Below are 18830 nucleotides of genomic sequence, written 5' to 3'. Positions count from 1 at the left end.
TGTCCTGATAGAGGTCTACAAAATTATGAGGGGCATGGATAGAGGGGCAGGCACTCTTTCCCAGGGTGGACGGATCAATCACGAGGGGGCATAAATGAAGACAAGCATTCCGTTTGCTTTCTTGACTACCTTGTCCACTTGTGTTGCCACCTTCAAAGATCTGTGGACATGTATGCCCAGATCTCTCTGACTTTCTATATTCCAAGAGTTTTGCCATTTATGTTATATTTCCCCTCTGTGTTAGACCTACCAAAATACATTACCTCACATTTGTCTGGGTTAAACTCCATTTGCCATTTCTCTGCTCAAGCCTCCAACCTGTCTATGTCCCACTGTATCTTCTGGCAATCCTCAACACTATCTGCCACTCCACCGACAGTGGTGTCATCCGCAAACTTACTAATCAGACTGGCTACATTTTCCTCCAAATCGTTTATGTACACTACAAACAACAAAGGCCGAAGCACAGATCCCTGTGGAACACCACTACTCACAACCTTCCATTCAGAATAACACCTTCTACTGCTACCCTTTGCCTTCTGTGACCGAGCCAGTTCTATATCCATCTTACCACCTCACCTCTGATCCCGTGTGACTTCACCTTTTGTACCAGTCTGCCATGAGGCACCTTGTTAGAGGTTTTACCCAAGTCCATGTAAACAACATCCACCACCCTCCCCTCATCAATCATCTTTGTCACCTCCTCAAAAAACTCGATCAAGTTAGTGAGGCAAGAACCTTCCTTTCACAAAACCATGCTGTCTATGAGGCCATTTGTTTCCAAATGGGTATAAACCACGTCCCTGAGAATTATCTCCAATAATTTACCTACAACCGACGTGAGGCTCACCTGCCTATAGATTCCAGGAATATCCTTGCTGCCTTTCTTAAACAGCGGTGCCACATTAGCTATTCTCCAGTCCTCTGGGACTTCACCTGTGGCCAATGAGAATACAAAGATGTCAGTCAAGGCTCCAGCAATTTCCTCCCTTGCTTCCCTCAGTATCCTGGGGTAAATCCTATCTGGCCCAGGAGACTTATCTGCCTTAATATCTTTTAAAAGACCCAATACCACCTCCTTTTCGATGTTTTAATAATTTTTTTAATAATCGCTTATTGTCACAAGTAGGTTTCAATGAAGTTACTGTGAAAAGCCCCTAGTTGCCACATTCAGGCGCCTGTCAGGGGAGGCCGGTATGGGAATTGAACCCGCACTGCTGCCTTGTTCTGCATTACAAGCCAGCTATTTAGCCCAGTGTGCTAAACCAGTTAACATGATACAGACTGTCCACACATCCTACCCAAGAATCATCTTCCACAAAGTCCCTTTTTTTAGTGAAGACTGATGTAAAGTACTCACTTAGTACCTCGCCCATTTCCTCTGGCTCAACACATAGATTCCCCCCACTGTCCAGCAGAATGGTGCAGAGTGAGGGTGAGTACAAGGTCACAAAGGGGGACTTAATTTCAGGAATAAGTGTAAAAAAACAAATTTCTTAAATTGTTCTTAAAAGCGACAATTTGGATGTTGCAGAGTTCCATGTGGTGAGGATGTAGAGTAGCTCACAAAGGGAATGTCTCATAGTTCTGGAATTAACACCATTTGACTTCTGCTGTTCCTGTTATAATCCATAACCCTAAGCTATTTCTGGATATGCACTTGATTATCTGAAGCTATATTATTTCAGTCGTAATGACTGTTGCATGCACCAGACACTGTGCTCATTGCTATCACAGCACACCTAACCTTCGCCCCAAAACAGCTGCTCAGCATTCCATCGAAGTTTCAATATTTGAGATTCCTTTTTGAGATCCATCAGGCAGTTTCCCAGTTGGTTCCTGATCCGGTTGGGGAAGCTACCTCCCAGATGGGGTTAGGTTCAGCATGGCCCGCGGCTGGGCAAATTCACTGCTCAGCGGCCAGCAACAGGTGCCGCAGTGACACCCTGGTGACCCCTTCAATACGAGGGCAGCAGCTACCATGGCAGCAAGAGCTACCTCAGTGGGGGACCTCCATCACCTTGAACTGGCCTCAATGACGGGCCTTCTGCTTGGGGAGACCTGAGCATTGTGATTGATTGTAGGCAAATTAACAAAAGGCCTCATATGTCTGGATCACCTGTTGTGCAGCCACTTCTGCTGCATTACTGGGCTCCTGCCACAGCGGAGGGGGCTGTATGTGATGGGCAAAATTGCAGCCCAGGTGCACAAGAGGGACTAATTGCCTCACGGTGTGCCCTAATTGGCCACCTGCTGCCATCAGCCATGTCGCAGTGCTGACCCGACGTGAGTTGATAATATTTTCCTCGCACACCCCTTCCACCGGACTGGGAGAATTCAGTCCGTTGTCTCCCAGGCCCATGCTTCATTTCGGTGAGTCTTTACATGGTGAACTGGACTATGCATTTTAGTGGGAACTGTGTTTGAATCAGTGATAAGGTTCCACTGTGTCTTGTAGTCACTCGTTAGTACAGAACCTGAATGTTGCTGAGAAGAGAGACAAGCTGCTGAAGATTTTTATCTTACATTGGTCAGGATTAATGCAAGAACGCCAAATTTCAAACAATCGAAACAAGTCAGACTATACGAGCTGCGCCGAACCTCAGATATATATCTCTCTTCTGCCTGTTTGTATCTTGATTAACCCCCTATCTGTCACTTTTTATCATGTCTGCAGCATGTCACTGTTGAGCCAACAGCCATTCCTGTCCTTGGTCCTCACCTGCCTAAAGGGGCAGGATGAGCAGAGAGAAGGCCTGCTGACCTCCTTACAAAATCAGATCAACCAGGTAATCAGATCTCGGAAAGGGAACCGGCAGATATGTGGCGTGGCGCTGGGGCCAGTGTGGCTCTCGAGGACGAATACAGTCGGATAGTTCATGAACTGCAGTGTACTTCGACATTGGACTTCATTGAATTGAACTCTAAATTGATTTGCCAATGAGGGATTGAGCTGTGCGGCTTATGAAATTCAAGCAGCCGAAGCTAGCGGCATTGCTGATGCAACAGGCATTCCACCATATTGCCTGTGGGGCGGGGGGGGGGGGGGGGGCACAGTTGTGCTTTGAGTTCCCTTTATTGAATCTGGAGGTTTGGTCATCTACAGCATGATACAATGAAACTCATTTAGCTAATCCTTGAACTGTCAAATTTACTGAATGACTGTTGTCCTACTGGCCAGTCGGTGATCTTGTTTCCTCTGGTGGATGAAATCGATAGATTAACACCCCAAACCAATCCAATATTTAACTTAATCTTTAGCCAGACATCTGGCTGTCTGGAAGCTGTCAATTACAGCCCACTAAAAGTTATTTCTCTTTGAAGTGAATAGAAGCCTTGCAGATCAAGGGCAATTAGGGAGGGGCAATAAATGATGGTACAGCCTGTGACGCCCACATCCCGTGAATGAATAAAAAAAGATTAGGTATTCGTCCACCCTCTCGCAATGGCAGCCCGATAGCAGGATTCACAACGGAATCCCTCGCTGTCTCCGCCACGCATAGATTTGCATGGCAAGGGACAGCGAATCACTTCTGGAATTTGCTCCTCGCGCCAGTGTAAACCAGAAGCAATTTAGCTGTGGCATTCTTCCAAACGGAGAATCCAACCCAAAGTAGATCCAAGATGACACCCAACAGACATTTCATAGAATTTACAGTGCAGAAGGAGGCCATTCGGCCCATCAAGTCTGCACCGGCTCTTAGAAAGAGCACGCTGACCCAAGCCCACACCTCCACCCTATCCCCATAACCCAGTAACCCCACCCAACATGAGGGCAATTTTGGACATGAAGGGCAATTTAACATGGCCAATCCACCTAACCGGCACATCTTTGGACTGTGGGAGGAAACCGGAGCACCCGGAGGAAACCCACGCACACACGGGGAGAACGTGCAGACTCCGCACAGACAGTGACCCAAGCCGGGAATCGAACCTGGGACCCTGGAGCTGTGAAGAAATTGTGCTAACCACTATGCTACCGTGCTCCCTCACCTGATATCGGGCCTGATCCTACACTTGATCTTCGCCAAAAGGGTGAGAAGTGATATTAGTAAAATACATTCTAACAGTGGAATTTTCACCCAGTTTGAACAGTATGTTCTCAAGTTCTGGACATATTACAGTAGATATGACCTCGTATTGTCAGCATTGCAGTATTCTGGATTTACAGAAATATGCAGATAGTATCTTAAAGCTACAGTTCCTCTGGAGAAAGACGATTTTTATCCGATTTGAACAATCTGCAACAAATTATGTTCGCAGACTGGTTCCAAATCTCAAGATCATTGGTAAAAGAGGATCCTAGAGCTTGAGGTTAATGCTTTTTTGCCAGCTGTTAAAACCCACTCTTCCATACAATGTTCCCAGATTTTGAGTAACTGGCGGGAAGAACGTTACCAGGATGACATAAAAGCCCGACAGATGATGCACGAAGCTCTGCAGCTGCGTTTGAATCTGGTGAGAGAGCGGCGTGGCTCGCTTCAAACATATTTCTTTTAAAAACAGGAAGCTCTTCCTCAAAGTGAGGACAGTAAGAAGTCTTACAACACCAAGTTAAAGTCCAACAGGTTTGTTTCGAATCACTAGCTTTCGGAGCACAGCTCCTCCCTCAGGTGAATGAAGAGGTGGGTTCCACCACCACATATATAGACAAAGTCAATGAGGCAAGGCGATACTTTGAATGCGAGCCTTTGCAGATAATTAAGTCTTTACCAGCCTCCACATCAAAGTGAGTAAGCATGGGGCAGCAGTGGTTAACCTTGTGCACAGTTACCCTGGCCCCACATTCCATGGTGTTGGTGGAATTGTGCATTTTCCCATCTTTCTTCTGCTACTCTAGAGAGCGCAGCGTGTGATGTTTCTGGCACCTTGAGAGATGGGAGAGAGGAGCTAATGTCATCCGCCAGGTGCTCACCTGCCATGTCCCAGATACAAAATGAACCTAAGCAGCGAATGTCACACAGCTTTTCAATTACAGAGCTGGAGTGGGCGAGGTACCTGGCATTTCCAGCAGCCCTGTTAAGGAAGTGCGGCAATAGTGTGGAAGATTTGTCAAGCTGCCAGCCATCGGGAAGGCCAGTGGTCTGTTAGCCTTCATAGCGAAGGATTTGGAGTATAGGGGAAAGGAATTTTTGTTGTAATTATATTCGGCTTTGGTGAGAATACGCCTGGAGTACCCTGTTGAGTTTTAATGCCCTTCAGCTGTGTGCAATGATGGTTCAGTAGTTATTTTCCTGGGATTGCACAGAATGGGCCAACCTTCTCTGGAGTTCAGCAGCCTGATGGCTGACCTCATTGAAAAGCAGAAGGGCTGGACGTGTTTAATACCGAGAGACTCCATCCTGACTGGAGGGTCTAGAACCAAGGGACAGGGTCCCAGGGCCAAGCGTCCGTCATGCAGGATGGTGTTGAGAAATGTCTTCACTCAGGTTCTTTGGAATTCTCTATGCCAGAGGGCTGTGCATGCTCAGTCATTGAGTACGTTCAAGACAGGTTGACAGATTTCTGGAACACAAAGGGAATAAAAGGATGCGAGAACCGGGTGGGAGAGTGGACTTGTGGCTGGAGGTCAGTCTTGATTATATTGAATGACGGAGCATGCTCAAGCTGCTGTATGGCCTCTTCTTGTTCCTATCATGTTCCTGCTTGTGTTTTAGTTTGAAGAGGGAGATTTCACCAAGGCAAAACCATGATATCGGACACAAGCTTCACCGGGTTTGACTCAATTTTTGTCATTACGTTGCAGGTGTAGATATGTTATAGGATCCTCAGGTGGCTCGACAGGGTAGATGCTGAGAGGTTGTTTCCCCATGTGAGAGAGTCTAGGGGCAGAGGGCAGAGGTATTACCCATTTAAGACAGAGATGAGGAAGAATTTCTTCTCTCAGAGGGTAGTGCATCTGTGGGATTCTTTACCGCAGAGAGCTGTAGAGGCTGGGTCGTGAAGCATGTTCAAGGCTGAGATAGACAGATTTTTAATCAGTATTTTAATCTGATTTATAATCAGAATCAAGGGCGAGGAGGATAAGGCGGGAAATCAGTCCTGTCTCATTGACTGGCAGAACAGACTCGATGGGCTGAATGCCCTACTTCTGTTCCTACGTTTTATGACCTTCTGATAGAATTGAGTTTTTGAGAGTATTTCTGGAGATAGCTGCACCTCCGGTGGACAATAAAGATGCTTCCAGTTGTGCGGTTTCCTGGGATTTGGCCTCTGTAAACATAGTATGGGGTGAAGAGTCAATTCTATCCCGCAACTTGCTAAAAGCTCTTGTCCCAGCATTATGGAAGAGGTGCACAATATAAACAGGGCAAAGAGCCCAAAAGTACGACTGAACTTCTGAAATGTAAAGTGAGCTTCATCTAAACATTACAAAGCTTGACCGCCCACGCACCACTAGTTTATATTTTGTTTACTTTGCCTCACAATCTTCCTGGAAGTCGGCCCCACTTAAGAGGAAGCGTTTTCTTCATGAGAGGAGGTGCTTGCTTCTTTCCCCACTTTGTTGCTTCTTCGTTGCTGGAGTTAGCAGACCGGTTCACAGGTCTGTTGAAAAGGGTTAAAACCCAATGTCACTGATGCTGTAGGGGGAATTATTCTGAGTTTGGCATTCTGGTATATTATGCAGGCAATGCCTGGTCTGGGCAGTGCTGAGCCAAGACGGTGTGTGCTCCCAGTGGCTGGTAAAGATGGCAAAAACATCCCATTCGTAACATCGATTCTGCTGAACGTACAAGAGGCCTCCCCAAATCCGCCGGAAATCGATCGCGAGAGAATTTCTCAACCCTCTTCTGTGCAATCACGGTTTTAAAATAGTCCCTTGCCTCATTGCATTCAAATATTAAAATAAAAATTTGTTGGCCTGCTCAGCTAACTCTTCATTTGGGAAAGAATTGATGTTTAATGGGATTGATTGTAAAAAATGTATTTCGTCCTTGTGGGGTAACTGTTTTTGTATCTACCTTTCTAGGTTGGTGGGATGTTTGACACTGTCCAGCGCAGCACCCAATGGACGACAGATTGGGCTGTATTACTCCTTCAGATAATTACCTCAGGAACTGTTGACGTGCAGACTAACAAGTAAATATTTATTTTAATTAATAATGAGGCAGAGGATGAATGCTGAACAATCTGAATAAATCGTGTGGGAATTTTATATTGAGATGGAATGTATAGACGAGTCGAACATTTTCAAGGAAAGTTTTGCTGAGTTTTGAAAAATGTTCACACGTCCACTGTCGTGTAACCTGAAGAAGATAAAGGGCATGACATAACCCCCCCCCCCCACCACCATCACTGCGGGTTCCCTGACAGTGGAGGCTGTGAACAGTGGGGATACCCATTGACGGCGGCAGGACAGGAAGATTCTTCCGGCAGTCAATGACTAGCCGGCTCCGCGCTGGAAAACATGCCGCGGGATGGGGGCAGGGAGCCAAAATTCCCATGCATTGTGACGGGTCAGAGAACTTTTCAGCACCAAAGGAAACACTTTGGGCCTTTGCGTGTCTGCTCTACATCAAGCTCTATGATACGATTTACTGTTTTCCCATTTTCCTCCTTTTTATATACCATTTTTGACAGACCTTATACCTGTAATGAGGGAAAATTCTGGAGCAATAATTTGTTGATTGGACTTTGCCAGCCTGCATCATGCAAATTGGAAGAGGAGCCACAGTTAAAACTTCTGTGGTCTCGCTGGAGATCTTAAAATTTAGCACTTTGCATTTTGTATTCACCCTATATCTCTTGCTTTCATAAAAACATAGAAAATAGGAGCAGGGGCAGGCCATTCGGCCCTCCAAGCCTGCTCTGCCATTCATTATGATCATGGCCGATCATCCAACTCAATAGCCGAATCCCGCTTTCCCCCATATCCTTTGATTGCCGTCGCCCCAAGTGCGATATCTAACTGCTTCTTGAAAACATGCAGGGCGGGATTCCCCGGCCTGCTCGGCATCCGGAGAATCCCGTCCAAGGTCAATGGACTTTTCCATTGTCTGCATCTCGCCCGTGGCGATCTTGCGGCAGGTGGGGTGGACGAATCCAGCCCACAATGTTTTGGCCTCGACTACTTCCTGTGGTAACAAATTCCACAGGCCGACCACTCACTGGGTGAAGAAAGTTCTCATGAAGTCTGTCCTAAATGGTCTACCCCTCAAGACTGTGACCCCTGGCTCTGGAAACACCCACCATCGGGAACAGCCTTCCTGCATCTACCCTGTCTAGGCCTTTCAGGATTTTATATGAGATCCGCCCTCATTCTTCTGAACTCCAGCGAATACAATCCTTTTTTAAAAATTTCGAGTGCGCAATTATTTTTTCCAATTAAGAGGAAATTTAGTGTAGCCAATTGACCTACCATACACATCTTTGGGCTGTGGGGGTGAGACCCACGCAAACACGGGGCGAATATGCAAACTCCGCACGACAGTGACCCGGGGCCGGGATCGACCCCAGGTCCTCGGTGCCGTGAGGCAGCAGTGCTAACCAATGTGCCACCATGCCACCTGAGCGAATACAATCTGAACTGATTCAGTCTACCCTCGTACGTCAGTCCCGTCATCCTCGCAATCAGTCTGGTAAACCTTCGCTGCACTTCCTCTAGAGCACGAACATCCTTCCTCAGATAAGGAGACCAAAATTGCACACAAGGCCTTGTATAGGGGCTGGTTTAGCACAGTGGGCTAAAGAGCTGGCTTGTAATGTAGAACAATGCCAGCAGCGGGAGTTCAATTCCCGTACTGGCCTCCCCGAACAGGCACCGGAATGTGGCGACTGGGGGCTTTTCACAGTAACGTCATTGAAGCCGACTTGTGACAATAAGCAATTATTATTATTATTGCAGCAAGACATCCCTGCTCCTGTACTTGAATTGTCTCATTATGAAGGCCAGCATACCCATTTGCCTTCTTTTCTGCTTGCTGTAACTGCATGCTTGCCTTTAGTGATGATGCACATTCCTCTCTCCTAACTTATGGCCATTCTGATAATGTCCCGTTTGACTATAGAGGAAGAGAAGGAGCTGTATTGATGCCCGGTGTTCTGGAGCTGAACAAACTGAGAACAGAGAAATGTGCAGTAGCAGGGCCGTAGATTAAAAAGGAATAAAGGTTATAAGTCGCCCCAGCAAAATTATGAAATTTCTCTTTGCATATCATTTATTTGACTCGCCAATATTTCAGAATAATGAAGAGGTGCTAATGAATTCACAACATGGTTCTTCATAGAAATGAGCACCTAGATTTGAAGTTTAGTGAAAAATCGTTGGGGTTGAATTTTAGGGAAAGCCCTCCTTGGTCTAATGGTCTATCATTGCATCAGTGGAAAATCATTGGGAACGCTGGAAAAACAGCAAATTTTGCATTAAAGTTGCATTGACGCTTGGGGAAAAAACCCTCCCACTTCTCACTGACAATTTAAGACCATAAGATATAAGAGCAGAAGTAGGCCATTCGGCCCAACAATTCTGCTCCGCCATTCAATGAGATCATGGCTGCCCTGATATAACCCTCGACTCCACTTTCCGCCTTATCCCCATAACCCATAAATTGATTCAGTTACTGATTAAAAATCTGTCTGTCTCTGCCTTGAGCATACTTAACGACCCAACCTCTACAGCCTTCTCCAGTAAAGAATTCCACCGATAGACTACTCTCTGAGAGACGAAATTCCTCCTCACCTCTGTCTTAAATGTATGACCCCCTTCCTCTGAGATTATGTCCTCTTGTCTTAGACTCTCCCACAAGAAGAAACATCCACTCAGTATGCTACCTTTACAAGCCTGCCGAGAATCCTATATGTCTCAATAAAGTCACCTCCCATTATTCTAAACTCCAATGAGTACAGGCCCAACCTACTCAACCTCTCCTCATAAAGAAATCCCTCCACACATGGGATCAACCTTGTGAAGCTTCTCTGTATTGACTCCAACGCCAGTATATCTTGCGTTGTGTCATGTGAGAGTACCTTTAAGAAGTGGGTGTTTAAGAAATGTATCTTTAAGATATGGGTGTTTATCAGTGATGTCAGAGATTGGGTGGAGCTGGGCTGTCTGTCAGGTTTTTACTTTCATTTTAGGATGTTTGCTGCAGTGTGTGTTTTAGTTTCGTTTTCAGAGCTGGACAGCTGCAGTCACAGCCAGAAGGGGTATTAGTCTCTCTCTCTCTGTAATCTAAAAACTGTAAATTGATCCTTTGGTGATTTAAAACTAATAACTGCTCTCAGTAGTGACTTTAACCTGATGTGCTTCTGTTTACAGGTTTTTGTTAGGTCCGATGGATGTTAAAAGGACAGCTTAAGGATTACTTAGTGTTGTATTCTTTGGGGGTTGTATTTGAATTAATGGTTGCTAAAATGTTCACTGTATGTTTTAAAAAGGTTAACTTGAGTTCATAGAATAAACATTGTTTTGCTTTAAAAAATACTTTTCCATTTCTGCTGTACCACACCTGTAGATTGGGTCGTGTGCTCCCCATACCATAATCTATTAAAAGTTGTGGGTTAGGTGAACTCCATGATACACTTTGGGGTTCTCTAAACCTTCGACCCATAACAGTTGGATAAGGGGACCAAAACCATTCACAATATTCCAAGTGTGGTCTAACTAGTGTCTTATATAGTTTTAGCAGGACTTTCCTATTTTTATACTTCATTTCCTTTGAAACAAAAGGCTAACATTTGCCTTCCCAATTGCCTGCGAAACATGCAAGCCAGCTTTTTTGATTTATGCACAAGAACCCCTAAACCCTGCAGTGCTGCAGTTTTCTGCAGTCTCTCTCCATTTAAATAATATTCAGCTCCTTTATTTTTCCTACCAAAGTGCATAACTTCACATTTTCCTACATTATATTCCATCTGTCAAGTTTTTGCCCACTGACCTAACTTGCCTATATCCCTCTGTGTCTGTGTCCCTCTGTGTCTATACCCCTCTGTGTCTATACCCCTCTGTGTCTATACCCCTCTGTGTCTGTACCCCGCTGTGTCTATACCCCTCTGTGTCTAAACCCCTCTGTGTCTAACATCCTTTGTGTCCATACCCCTCTTTATCTATACCCTTCTGTGTCTATACCTCTCTGTGTCTATACCTCTCTGTGTCTATACCCCTCTGTGTCTATACCCCTCTGTGTCTATACCCCTCTGTGTCTATACCCCGCTGTGTCTGTACCCCTCTATGTCTAAAGTCCTTTGTGTCTATACCCGTCTGTGTCTAAAGTCCTCTGTGTCTATACCCCTCTGTGCCTGTACCAATCTGTGCCTGTACCCCTCTGTGCCTGTACCCCGCTGTGTCTATACCCCTCTGTGTCTATACCCCTCTGTGTCTAAAGTCCTTTGTGTCTATACCCCTCTGTGTCTATACCCCTCTGTGCATAAAGTCCTTTGTGGCTGTACCCCTCTGTGTCTAAAGTCCTCTGTGTCTATACCCCTCTGTGTCTAAAGTCCTCTGTGTCTATAACCCTCTGTGTCTATAACCCTCTGTGTCTATAGCCCTCTGTGTCTATACCGCTCTGTGTCTATACCGCTCTGTGTCTATACCGCTCTGTGTCTATACCCCTCTGTGTCTATAACCCTCTGTGTCTATACCCCTCTGTGCCTAAAGTCCTTTGTGTCTGTACCCCTCTGTGTCTGTACCCCTCTGTGTCTATAACCCTCTGTGTCTATAACCCTCTGTGTCTATAGCCCTCTGTGTCTATACCCCTCTGTGTCTGTACCCCTCTGTGTCTGTACCACTCTGTGTCTGTACCCCTCTGTGTCTATACCCCTCTGTGTCTATACCCCTCTGTGTCTCTACCCTTCTGTGTCTATACCCCTCTGTGTCTGTACCCCTCTGTGTCTGTACCCCTCTGTGTCTATACCCCTCTGTGTCTATACCCCTCTGTGTCTATACCCCGCTGTGTCTGTACCCCTCTATGTCTAAAGTCCTTTGTGTCTATACCCGTCTGTGTCTAAAGTCCTCTGTGTCTATACCCCTCTGTGCCTGTACCAATCTGTGCCTGTACCCCTCTGTGTCTCTACCCCTCTGTGTCTATACCCCTCTGTGTCTAAAGTCCTTTGTGTCTATACCCCTCTGTGTCTATACCCCTCTGTGCATAAAGTCCTTTGTGGCTGTACCCCTCTGTGTCTAAAGTCCTCTGTGTCTATACCCCTCTGTGTCTAAAGTCCTCTGTGTCTGTACCCCTCTGTGTCTGTACCCCTCTGTGTCTATACCCCTCTGTGTCTATACCCCTCTGTGTCTCTACCCTTCTGTGTCTATAACCCTCTGTGTCTGTACCCCTCTGTGTCTATACCCCTCTGTGTCTATACCCCGCTGTATCTCTACCCCTCTGTGTCTCTACCCCTCTGTGTCTCTACCCCTCTGTGTCTATACCCGTCTGTGTCTATACCCCTCTGTGTCTATACCCCTCTGTGTCTATACCCCTCTGTGTCTATACCCTGCTGTGTCTGTACCCCTCTATGTCTAAAGTCCTTTGTGTCTATACCCGTCTGTGTCTAAAGTCCTCTGTGCCTGTACCCCTCTGTGCCTGTACCCCTCTGTGCCTGTACCCCTCTGTGCCTGTACCCCTCTGTGCCTGTACCCCTCTGTGCCTGTACCCCTCTGTGCCTGTACCCCTCTGTGTCTATACCCCTCTGTGTCTATACCCCTCTGTGTCTCTACCCCTCTGTGTCTCTACTCCTCTGTGTCTAAAGTCCTTTGTGTCTATACCCCTCTGTGTCTATACCCCTCTGTGCATAAAGTCCTTTGTGGCTGTACCCCTCTGTGTCTAAAGTCCTCTGTGTCTATACCCCTCTGTGTCTATACCCCTCTGTGTCTCTACCCCTCTGTGTCTAAAGTCCTTTGTGTCTATACCCTCTGTGTCTATACCCCACTGTGCATAATGTTCTTTGTGGCTGTACCCCTCTGTGTCTAAAGTCCTCTGTGTCTATAACCCTCTGTGTCTATAACCCTCTGTGTCTATAACCCTCTGTGTCTATACCCCTCTGTGTCTATACCCCTCTGTGTCTATACCGCTCTGTGTCTATACCGCTCTGTGTCTATACCCCTCTGTGTCTATAACCCTCTGTGTCTATACCCCTCTGTGCCTAAAGTCCTTTGTGTCTGTACCCCTCTGTGTCTAAAGTCCTCTGTGTCTAAAGTCCTCTGTGTCTATAACCCTCTGTGTCTATACCCCTCTGTGTCTCTACCCCTCTGTGTCTATACCCCTCTGTGTCTATACCCCTCTGTGTCTGTACCCCTCTGTGTCTATACCCCACTGTGTCTAAACCCCTCTGTATCTAAAGTCCTCTGTGTCTATACCCCGCTGTGTCTATACCCCTCTGTGTCTGTACCCCTCTGTGTCTAAAGTCCTCTGTGTCTAAAACCCTCTGTGTCTATACCCCTCTGTGTCTCTACCCCTCTGTGTCTATACCCCTCTGTGTCTATACCCCTCTGTGTCTATACCCCTCTGTGTCCATACCCCTCTCTGTCTATAACCCTCTGTGTCTATACCTGTCTGTGTCTATACCCCTCTGTGTCTGTACCCCTCTGTGTCTGTACCCCTCTGTGTCTGTACCCCTCTGTGTCTCTACCCCTCTGTGTCTATACCCCTCTGTGTCTATACCCCTCTGTGTCTCTACCCCTCTGTGTCTATACCCCTCTCTGTCTATAACCCTCTGTGTCTATACCCCTCTGTGTCTGTACCCCTCTGTGTCTATACCCCTCTGTGTCTCTACCCCTCTGTGTCTCTACCCCTCTGTGTCTGTACCCCTCTGTGTCTGTACCCCTCTGTGTCTATACCCCTCTGTGTCTGTACCCCTCTGTGTCTGTACCCCTCTGTGTCTGTACCCCTCTGTGTCTATGCCCCTCTGTGTCTGTACCCCTCTGTGTCTGTACCCCTCTGTGTCTGTACCCCTCTGTGTCTGTACCCCTCTGTGTCTGTAGCCCTCTGTGGATTCTTTGTGTCACCCTCACCTCTTGCCTTTCCATTTTTGCAGTACCAAAAGTGAAACTGAGGTTGATTATCTGAATGAAAGTTTTTGACTTTTTCCTTGGTCCTGGTTGCATTTTGCCAATGGTAAAATCCATACTGGAGCCCAAGACTAAGTATCACTCTGTCAAGAGGAATGATGCAGTTTTATTTTCTGCGAAGAATTAGCAATATTTGTTGTGGACGCAGTCCAGTTAAAATTGTTCACGGTCAATGTGATTTTTCTCTTTGGTTTTCTCAGTGAACTCTTCACCACCGTGCTAGACATGCTGGGTGTCTTAATCAACGGGACCCTGGCATCAGATCTATCCAGTGCCTCCCAAGGAGGATCAGAAGAAAACAAGCGAGCCTATATGAATTTAGTGAAGAAACTAAAGGTGAGTCAAACACGTCATTCTTGAACCTAAAGCAAAATACCGCAGAAGCTGGAAATCTGAAACAAAAGCAGAAAATGCTAAACTACTCAGCGGGTCTGGAAGTCTTTGAGCAGGGAGAAACAAAATTAATGTTTCAGGTCAACGATCTCTCTTAGAACTTCTGGGTTCTTGTGTAATTTTCATGTTTTAAGGTGGCTTATTTCAAATACTTCCATCACCTTGGTGACTCTTTACTGCAATATTTGATCTTTAGTTTTGCTTACCTTTGTGATAAGGTTGCCCGCAACCCCCCAACCCCCCCATCTCCACCTCCCCTGACCCATTGGTGGTGTTCACAATAAGTTAACCGATGTTTTTATTTGTGGGTGCTTGTAAATTTCCAGTTCCCCAGGCCAGGGGAAGGAGCCTGAAATGATTGTGTTTCAACACCTTTAATTTTTAAAAAAATATATATTTTATTCAAAATTTTTGGCCAATCTTGACAGTACATTGTGTATCCTTTACACAGCAATATAACAATATAAATAACAATGACCATTTTTAAACAAAGAAATAAATAATATATAAACAAAATCAAAAACGAAACTACATGGCAACTGCCTTGTCCAAAATAAATACTCTCCAAAATACAATCCAACAATCCAATATACAATTACCTATAACAACTACCTATACATATTATACATATACACTAACATCCCTGAGAGTCCTTCTGGTTCCTCCCCCCCCCCCCCCGGGTTGCTGCTGCTGTCTTCTTCTTTTCCATTCCCTCTATCTTTCTGTGAGGTATTCGACGAACGGTTGCCACCACCTGGTGAACCCTTGAGCCGATCCCCTTAGGACGAACTTAATCCGTTCCAACTTTATAAACCCTGCCATGTCATTTTTCCAGGTCTGCACACCCGGGGGCTTGGCTTCCTTCCACATCAACAGTATCCTGCGCCGGGCTACTAGGGACGCAAAGGCCAAAACATCAGCCTCTTTCGCCTCCTGCACTCCCGGCTCTTCTGCAACCCCGAATATAGCCAACCCCCAGCTTGGTTCGACCTGGACCCCCACCACCTTCGAAAGCACCTTTGTCACCCCCACCCAAAACCCCTGTAGTGCCGGACATGACCAGAACATGTGGGTGTGATTCGCTGGGCTTCTTGAGCATCTCGCATTCCTATCCTCTACTCCAAAAAATTTACTGAGCCGTGCTCCAGTCATATGCGCCCTGTGTAACACCTTAAATTGTATCAGGCTTAGCCTGGCACACGAGGACGATGAGTTTACCCTACTTAGGGCATCAGCCCACAGCCCCTCCTCGATCTCCTCCCCCAGCTCCTCTTCCCATTTCCCTGTCAGCTCATCGACCATAATCTCCCCCTCGTCCCTCATTTCCCTATATATGTCTGATACCTTACCGTCCCCCACCCATGTCTTTGAGATCACTCTGTCCTGCACCTCCTGCGTCGGGAGCTGCGGGAATTCCCTCACCTGTTGCCTCGCAAAAGCCCTCAGTTGCATATACCGGAATGCATTCCCTTGGGGCAACCCATATTTTTCGGTCAGCGCTCCCAGACTTGCAAACGTCCCATCTACGAACAGATCTCTCAATTGTGTTACCCCCTGCTCTTTGCCATGTTCCAAATCCCCCATCCATTCTCCCCGGAACAAACCTATGGTTATTTCTTATCGGGGACCGCACCGAGGCTCCCGTCTTTCCCCTATGCCGTCTCCACTGCCCCCAAATTTTCAGTGTAGCCACCACCACCGGGCTTGTGGTGTATTTCTTCGGTGAGAACGGCAACGGCGCCGTCACCATAGCTTGTAGGCTAGTCCCCCTACAGGACGCCCTCTCCAACCTCTTCCACGCCGCTCCCTCCTCTTCTCCCATCCACTTACACACCATTGAGATATTGGCGGCCCAGTAGTACTCACTTAGGCTCGGTAGTGCCAGCCCCCCCCTATCCCTACTACGCTGCAAAAATCCCCTCCTCACTCTCGGGGTCTTCCCGGCCCACACAAAGCTCATGATACTCTTCTCAATTCTTTTGAAAAAAGCCTTCGTGATCACCACCGGGAGGCACTGAAACACAAAAAGGAATCTCGGGAGGACCACCATTTTAACCGCCTGCACCCTCCCTGCCAGTGACAGGGACACCATGTCCCATCTCTTAAAGTCCTCCTCCATCTGTTCCACCAACCGCGTTAAATTTAGCCTATGCAATGTGCCCCAATTCTTGGCTATCTGGATCCCCAAGTACCGAAAGTCCCTTGTTACCTTCCTCAACGGTAAGTCCTCTATTTCTCTGCTCTGCTCCCCTGGATGCACCACAAACAACTCACTTTTCCCCATGTTCAATTTATATCCTGAAAATTCTCCAAACTCCCCAAGTATCCGCATTATCTCTGGCATCCCCTCCGCCGGGTCTGCCACATACAACAACAAATCGTCCGCATACAGAGATACCCGGTGTTCTTCTCCTCCCCTGAGTACTCCCCTCCACTTCCTGGAACCCCTCAATGCTATTGCCAGGGGCTCAATCGCCAGTGCAAACAATAATGGGGACAGAGGACATCCCTGCCTCGTCCCTCTATGGAGCCGAAAATATGCAGACCCCCGTTCATTCGTGACCACGCTCGCCATCGGGGCCCTATACAGCAGCTGTACCCATCTAATATACTCATCTCCAAAGCCAAATCTCCTCAGCACCTCCCACAAATAATCCCACTCCACTCTATCAAATGCTTTCTCGGCATCCATCGCCACCACTATCTCCGCTTCCCCCTCTGGTGGGGGCATCATCATTACCCCTAGCAGCCTCCGTATATTCGTATTCAGCTGTCTCCCCTTCACAAACCCAGTTTGGTCCTCATGGACCACCCCCGGGACACAATCCTCTATCCTCATTGCCATTACCTTGGCCAGAATCTTAGCGTCTACATTTAGGAGGGAAATAGGTCTATAGGACCCGCATTGCAGCGGGTCCTTTTCCTTCTTTAGGAGAAGCGATATCGTTGCCTCTGACATAGTCGGCGGCAGCTGCCCCTTTCCCTCGCCTCATTAAAGGTTCTCATCAGTAGCGGGGCCAGCAAGTCCACATATTTCCTGTAAAATTCAACTGGGAATCCGTCCGGTCCCGAGACCTTCCCCGCCTGCATGCTCCTAATTCCTTTCACTACTTCCTCCATTTCGATCTGTGCTCCCAGTCCCACCCTCTCCTGCTCCTCCACCTTAGGAAATTCCAGCTGGTCCAGAAAACACATCATTCTCTCCTTCCCATCCGGGGGCTGAGCTTCATACAATCTTTCATAGAATGCCTTGAACACTCCATTCACTCTCTCCGCTCCCCGCTCCATCTCTCCCTCCTCATCCCTCACTCCCCCTATCTCCCTCGCTGCTCCCCTTTTCCTCAGTTGGTGGGCCAGCAACCTGCTCGCCTTCTCCCCATATTCGTACTGTACACCCTGTGCCTTCCTCCACTGTGCCTCTGCAGTACCCATAGTCAGCAAATCAAATTCTACATGTAGCCTTTGCCTTTCCTTGTACAGTCCCTCCTCCGGTGCCTCCGCATATTGCCTGTCCACCCTCAGAAGTTCTTTCAGCAACCGCTCCCGTTCCCTACCCTCCTGCTTTCCTTTATGTGCCCTGATTGATATCAGCTCCCCTCTAACCACTGCCTTCAGCGCCTCCCAGACCACTCCCACCTGGACCTCCCCATTATCGTTGAGTTCCAAGTACCTTTCAATACACCCCATCACCCTTAAACACACCCCCTCGTCCGACATTAGTCCCATGTCCATTCTCCAGGGTGGACGCTGTTCTTTTTCCTCCCCTATCTCCAAGTCCACCCAGTGTGGAGCGTGATCCGAAATAGCTATAGCCGTATACTCCATCCCCGTCACCTTCGGGATCAGCGCCCTTCCCAAAACAAAAAAGTCTATTCGCGAATAAACTTTGTGGACATAGGAGAAAAACGAAAACTCCTTACTCCTAGATCTACTAAATCTCCATGGGTCTACTCCTCCCATCTGCTCCATAAAGTCCTTAAGCACCTTGGCTGCTGCCGGCCTCCTTCCGGTCCTGGACCTCGATCTGTCCAGCCCTGGTTCCAGCACCGTGTTAAAATCTCCACCCATTACCAACTTCCCCACCTCTAGGTCCGGGATACGTCCTAACATGCGCCTCATAAAGTTGGCATCATCCCAGTTCGGGGCATATACGTTCACTAAGACTACCGCCTCCCCCTGTAATTTGCCACTCACCATCACGTATCTGTCCCCACTATCCGCCATTATGGTCTTTGCCTCAAACATCACCCGCTTCCCCACTAATATAGCCACCCCCCTGTTTTTCGCATCTAGCCCCGAATGAAACACCTGCCCCACCCATCCTTTGCGTAGTCTGACCTGGTCTATCAGTTTCAAATGCGTCTCCTGTAGCATAACCACATCTGCCTTAAGTTTCTTTAGGTGTGCGAGTACCCGTGCCCTCTTTATCGGCCCG

The 18830-nt window shown here is 47.4% G+C and overlaps 1 protein-coding gene across 3 annotated transcripts in view; it reads left to right on the top strand.

Annotated features, from left to right (window-relative positions):
• LOC140389583 (mediator of RNA polymerase II transcription subunit 12-like protein) overlaps positions 1–18830 on the top strand; it is a 731598-nt gene that overhangs the window by 611703 nt on the left and 101065 nt on the right. For all 3 annotated transcript variants that reach the window (XM_072473837.1, XM_072473838.1, XM_072473836.1), the window contains exons 32-35: positions 2678–2789; positions 4369–4458; positions 6971–7080; positions 14203–14338. In XM_072473837.1, the coding sequence (XP_072329938.1) occupies positions 2678–2789; positions 4369–4458; positions 6971–7080; positions 14203–14338 (448 nt within the window). The remainder of the gene's footprint in view (positions 1–2677; positions 2790–4368; positions 4459–6970; positions 7081–14202; positions 14339–18830) is intronic.

Source organism: Scyliorhinus torazame, chromosome 14 (assembly GCF_047496885.1).
Source record: "Scyliorhinus torazame isolate Kashiwa2021f chromosome 14, sScyTor2.1, whole genome shotgun sequence".
Taxonomy (NCBI): Eukaryota; Metazoa; Chordata; class Chondrichthyes; order Carcharhiniformes; family Scyliorhinidae; genus Scyliorhinus; species Scyliorhinus torazame.
Note: the sequence above shows the minus strand (reverse complement) of the source record. Positions and strands in the feature narration are given on the sequence as shown.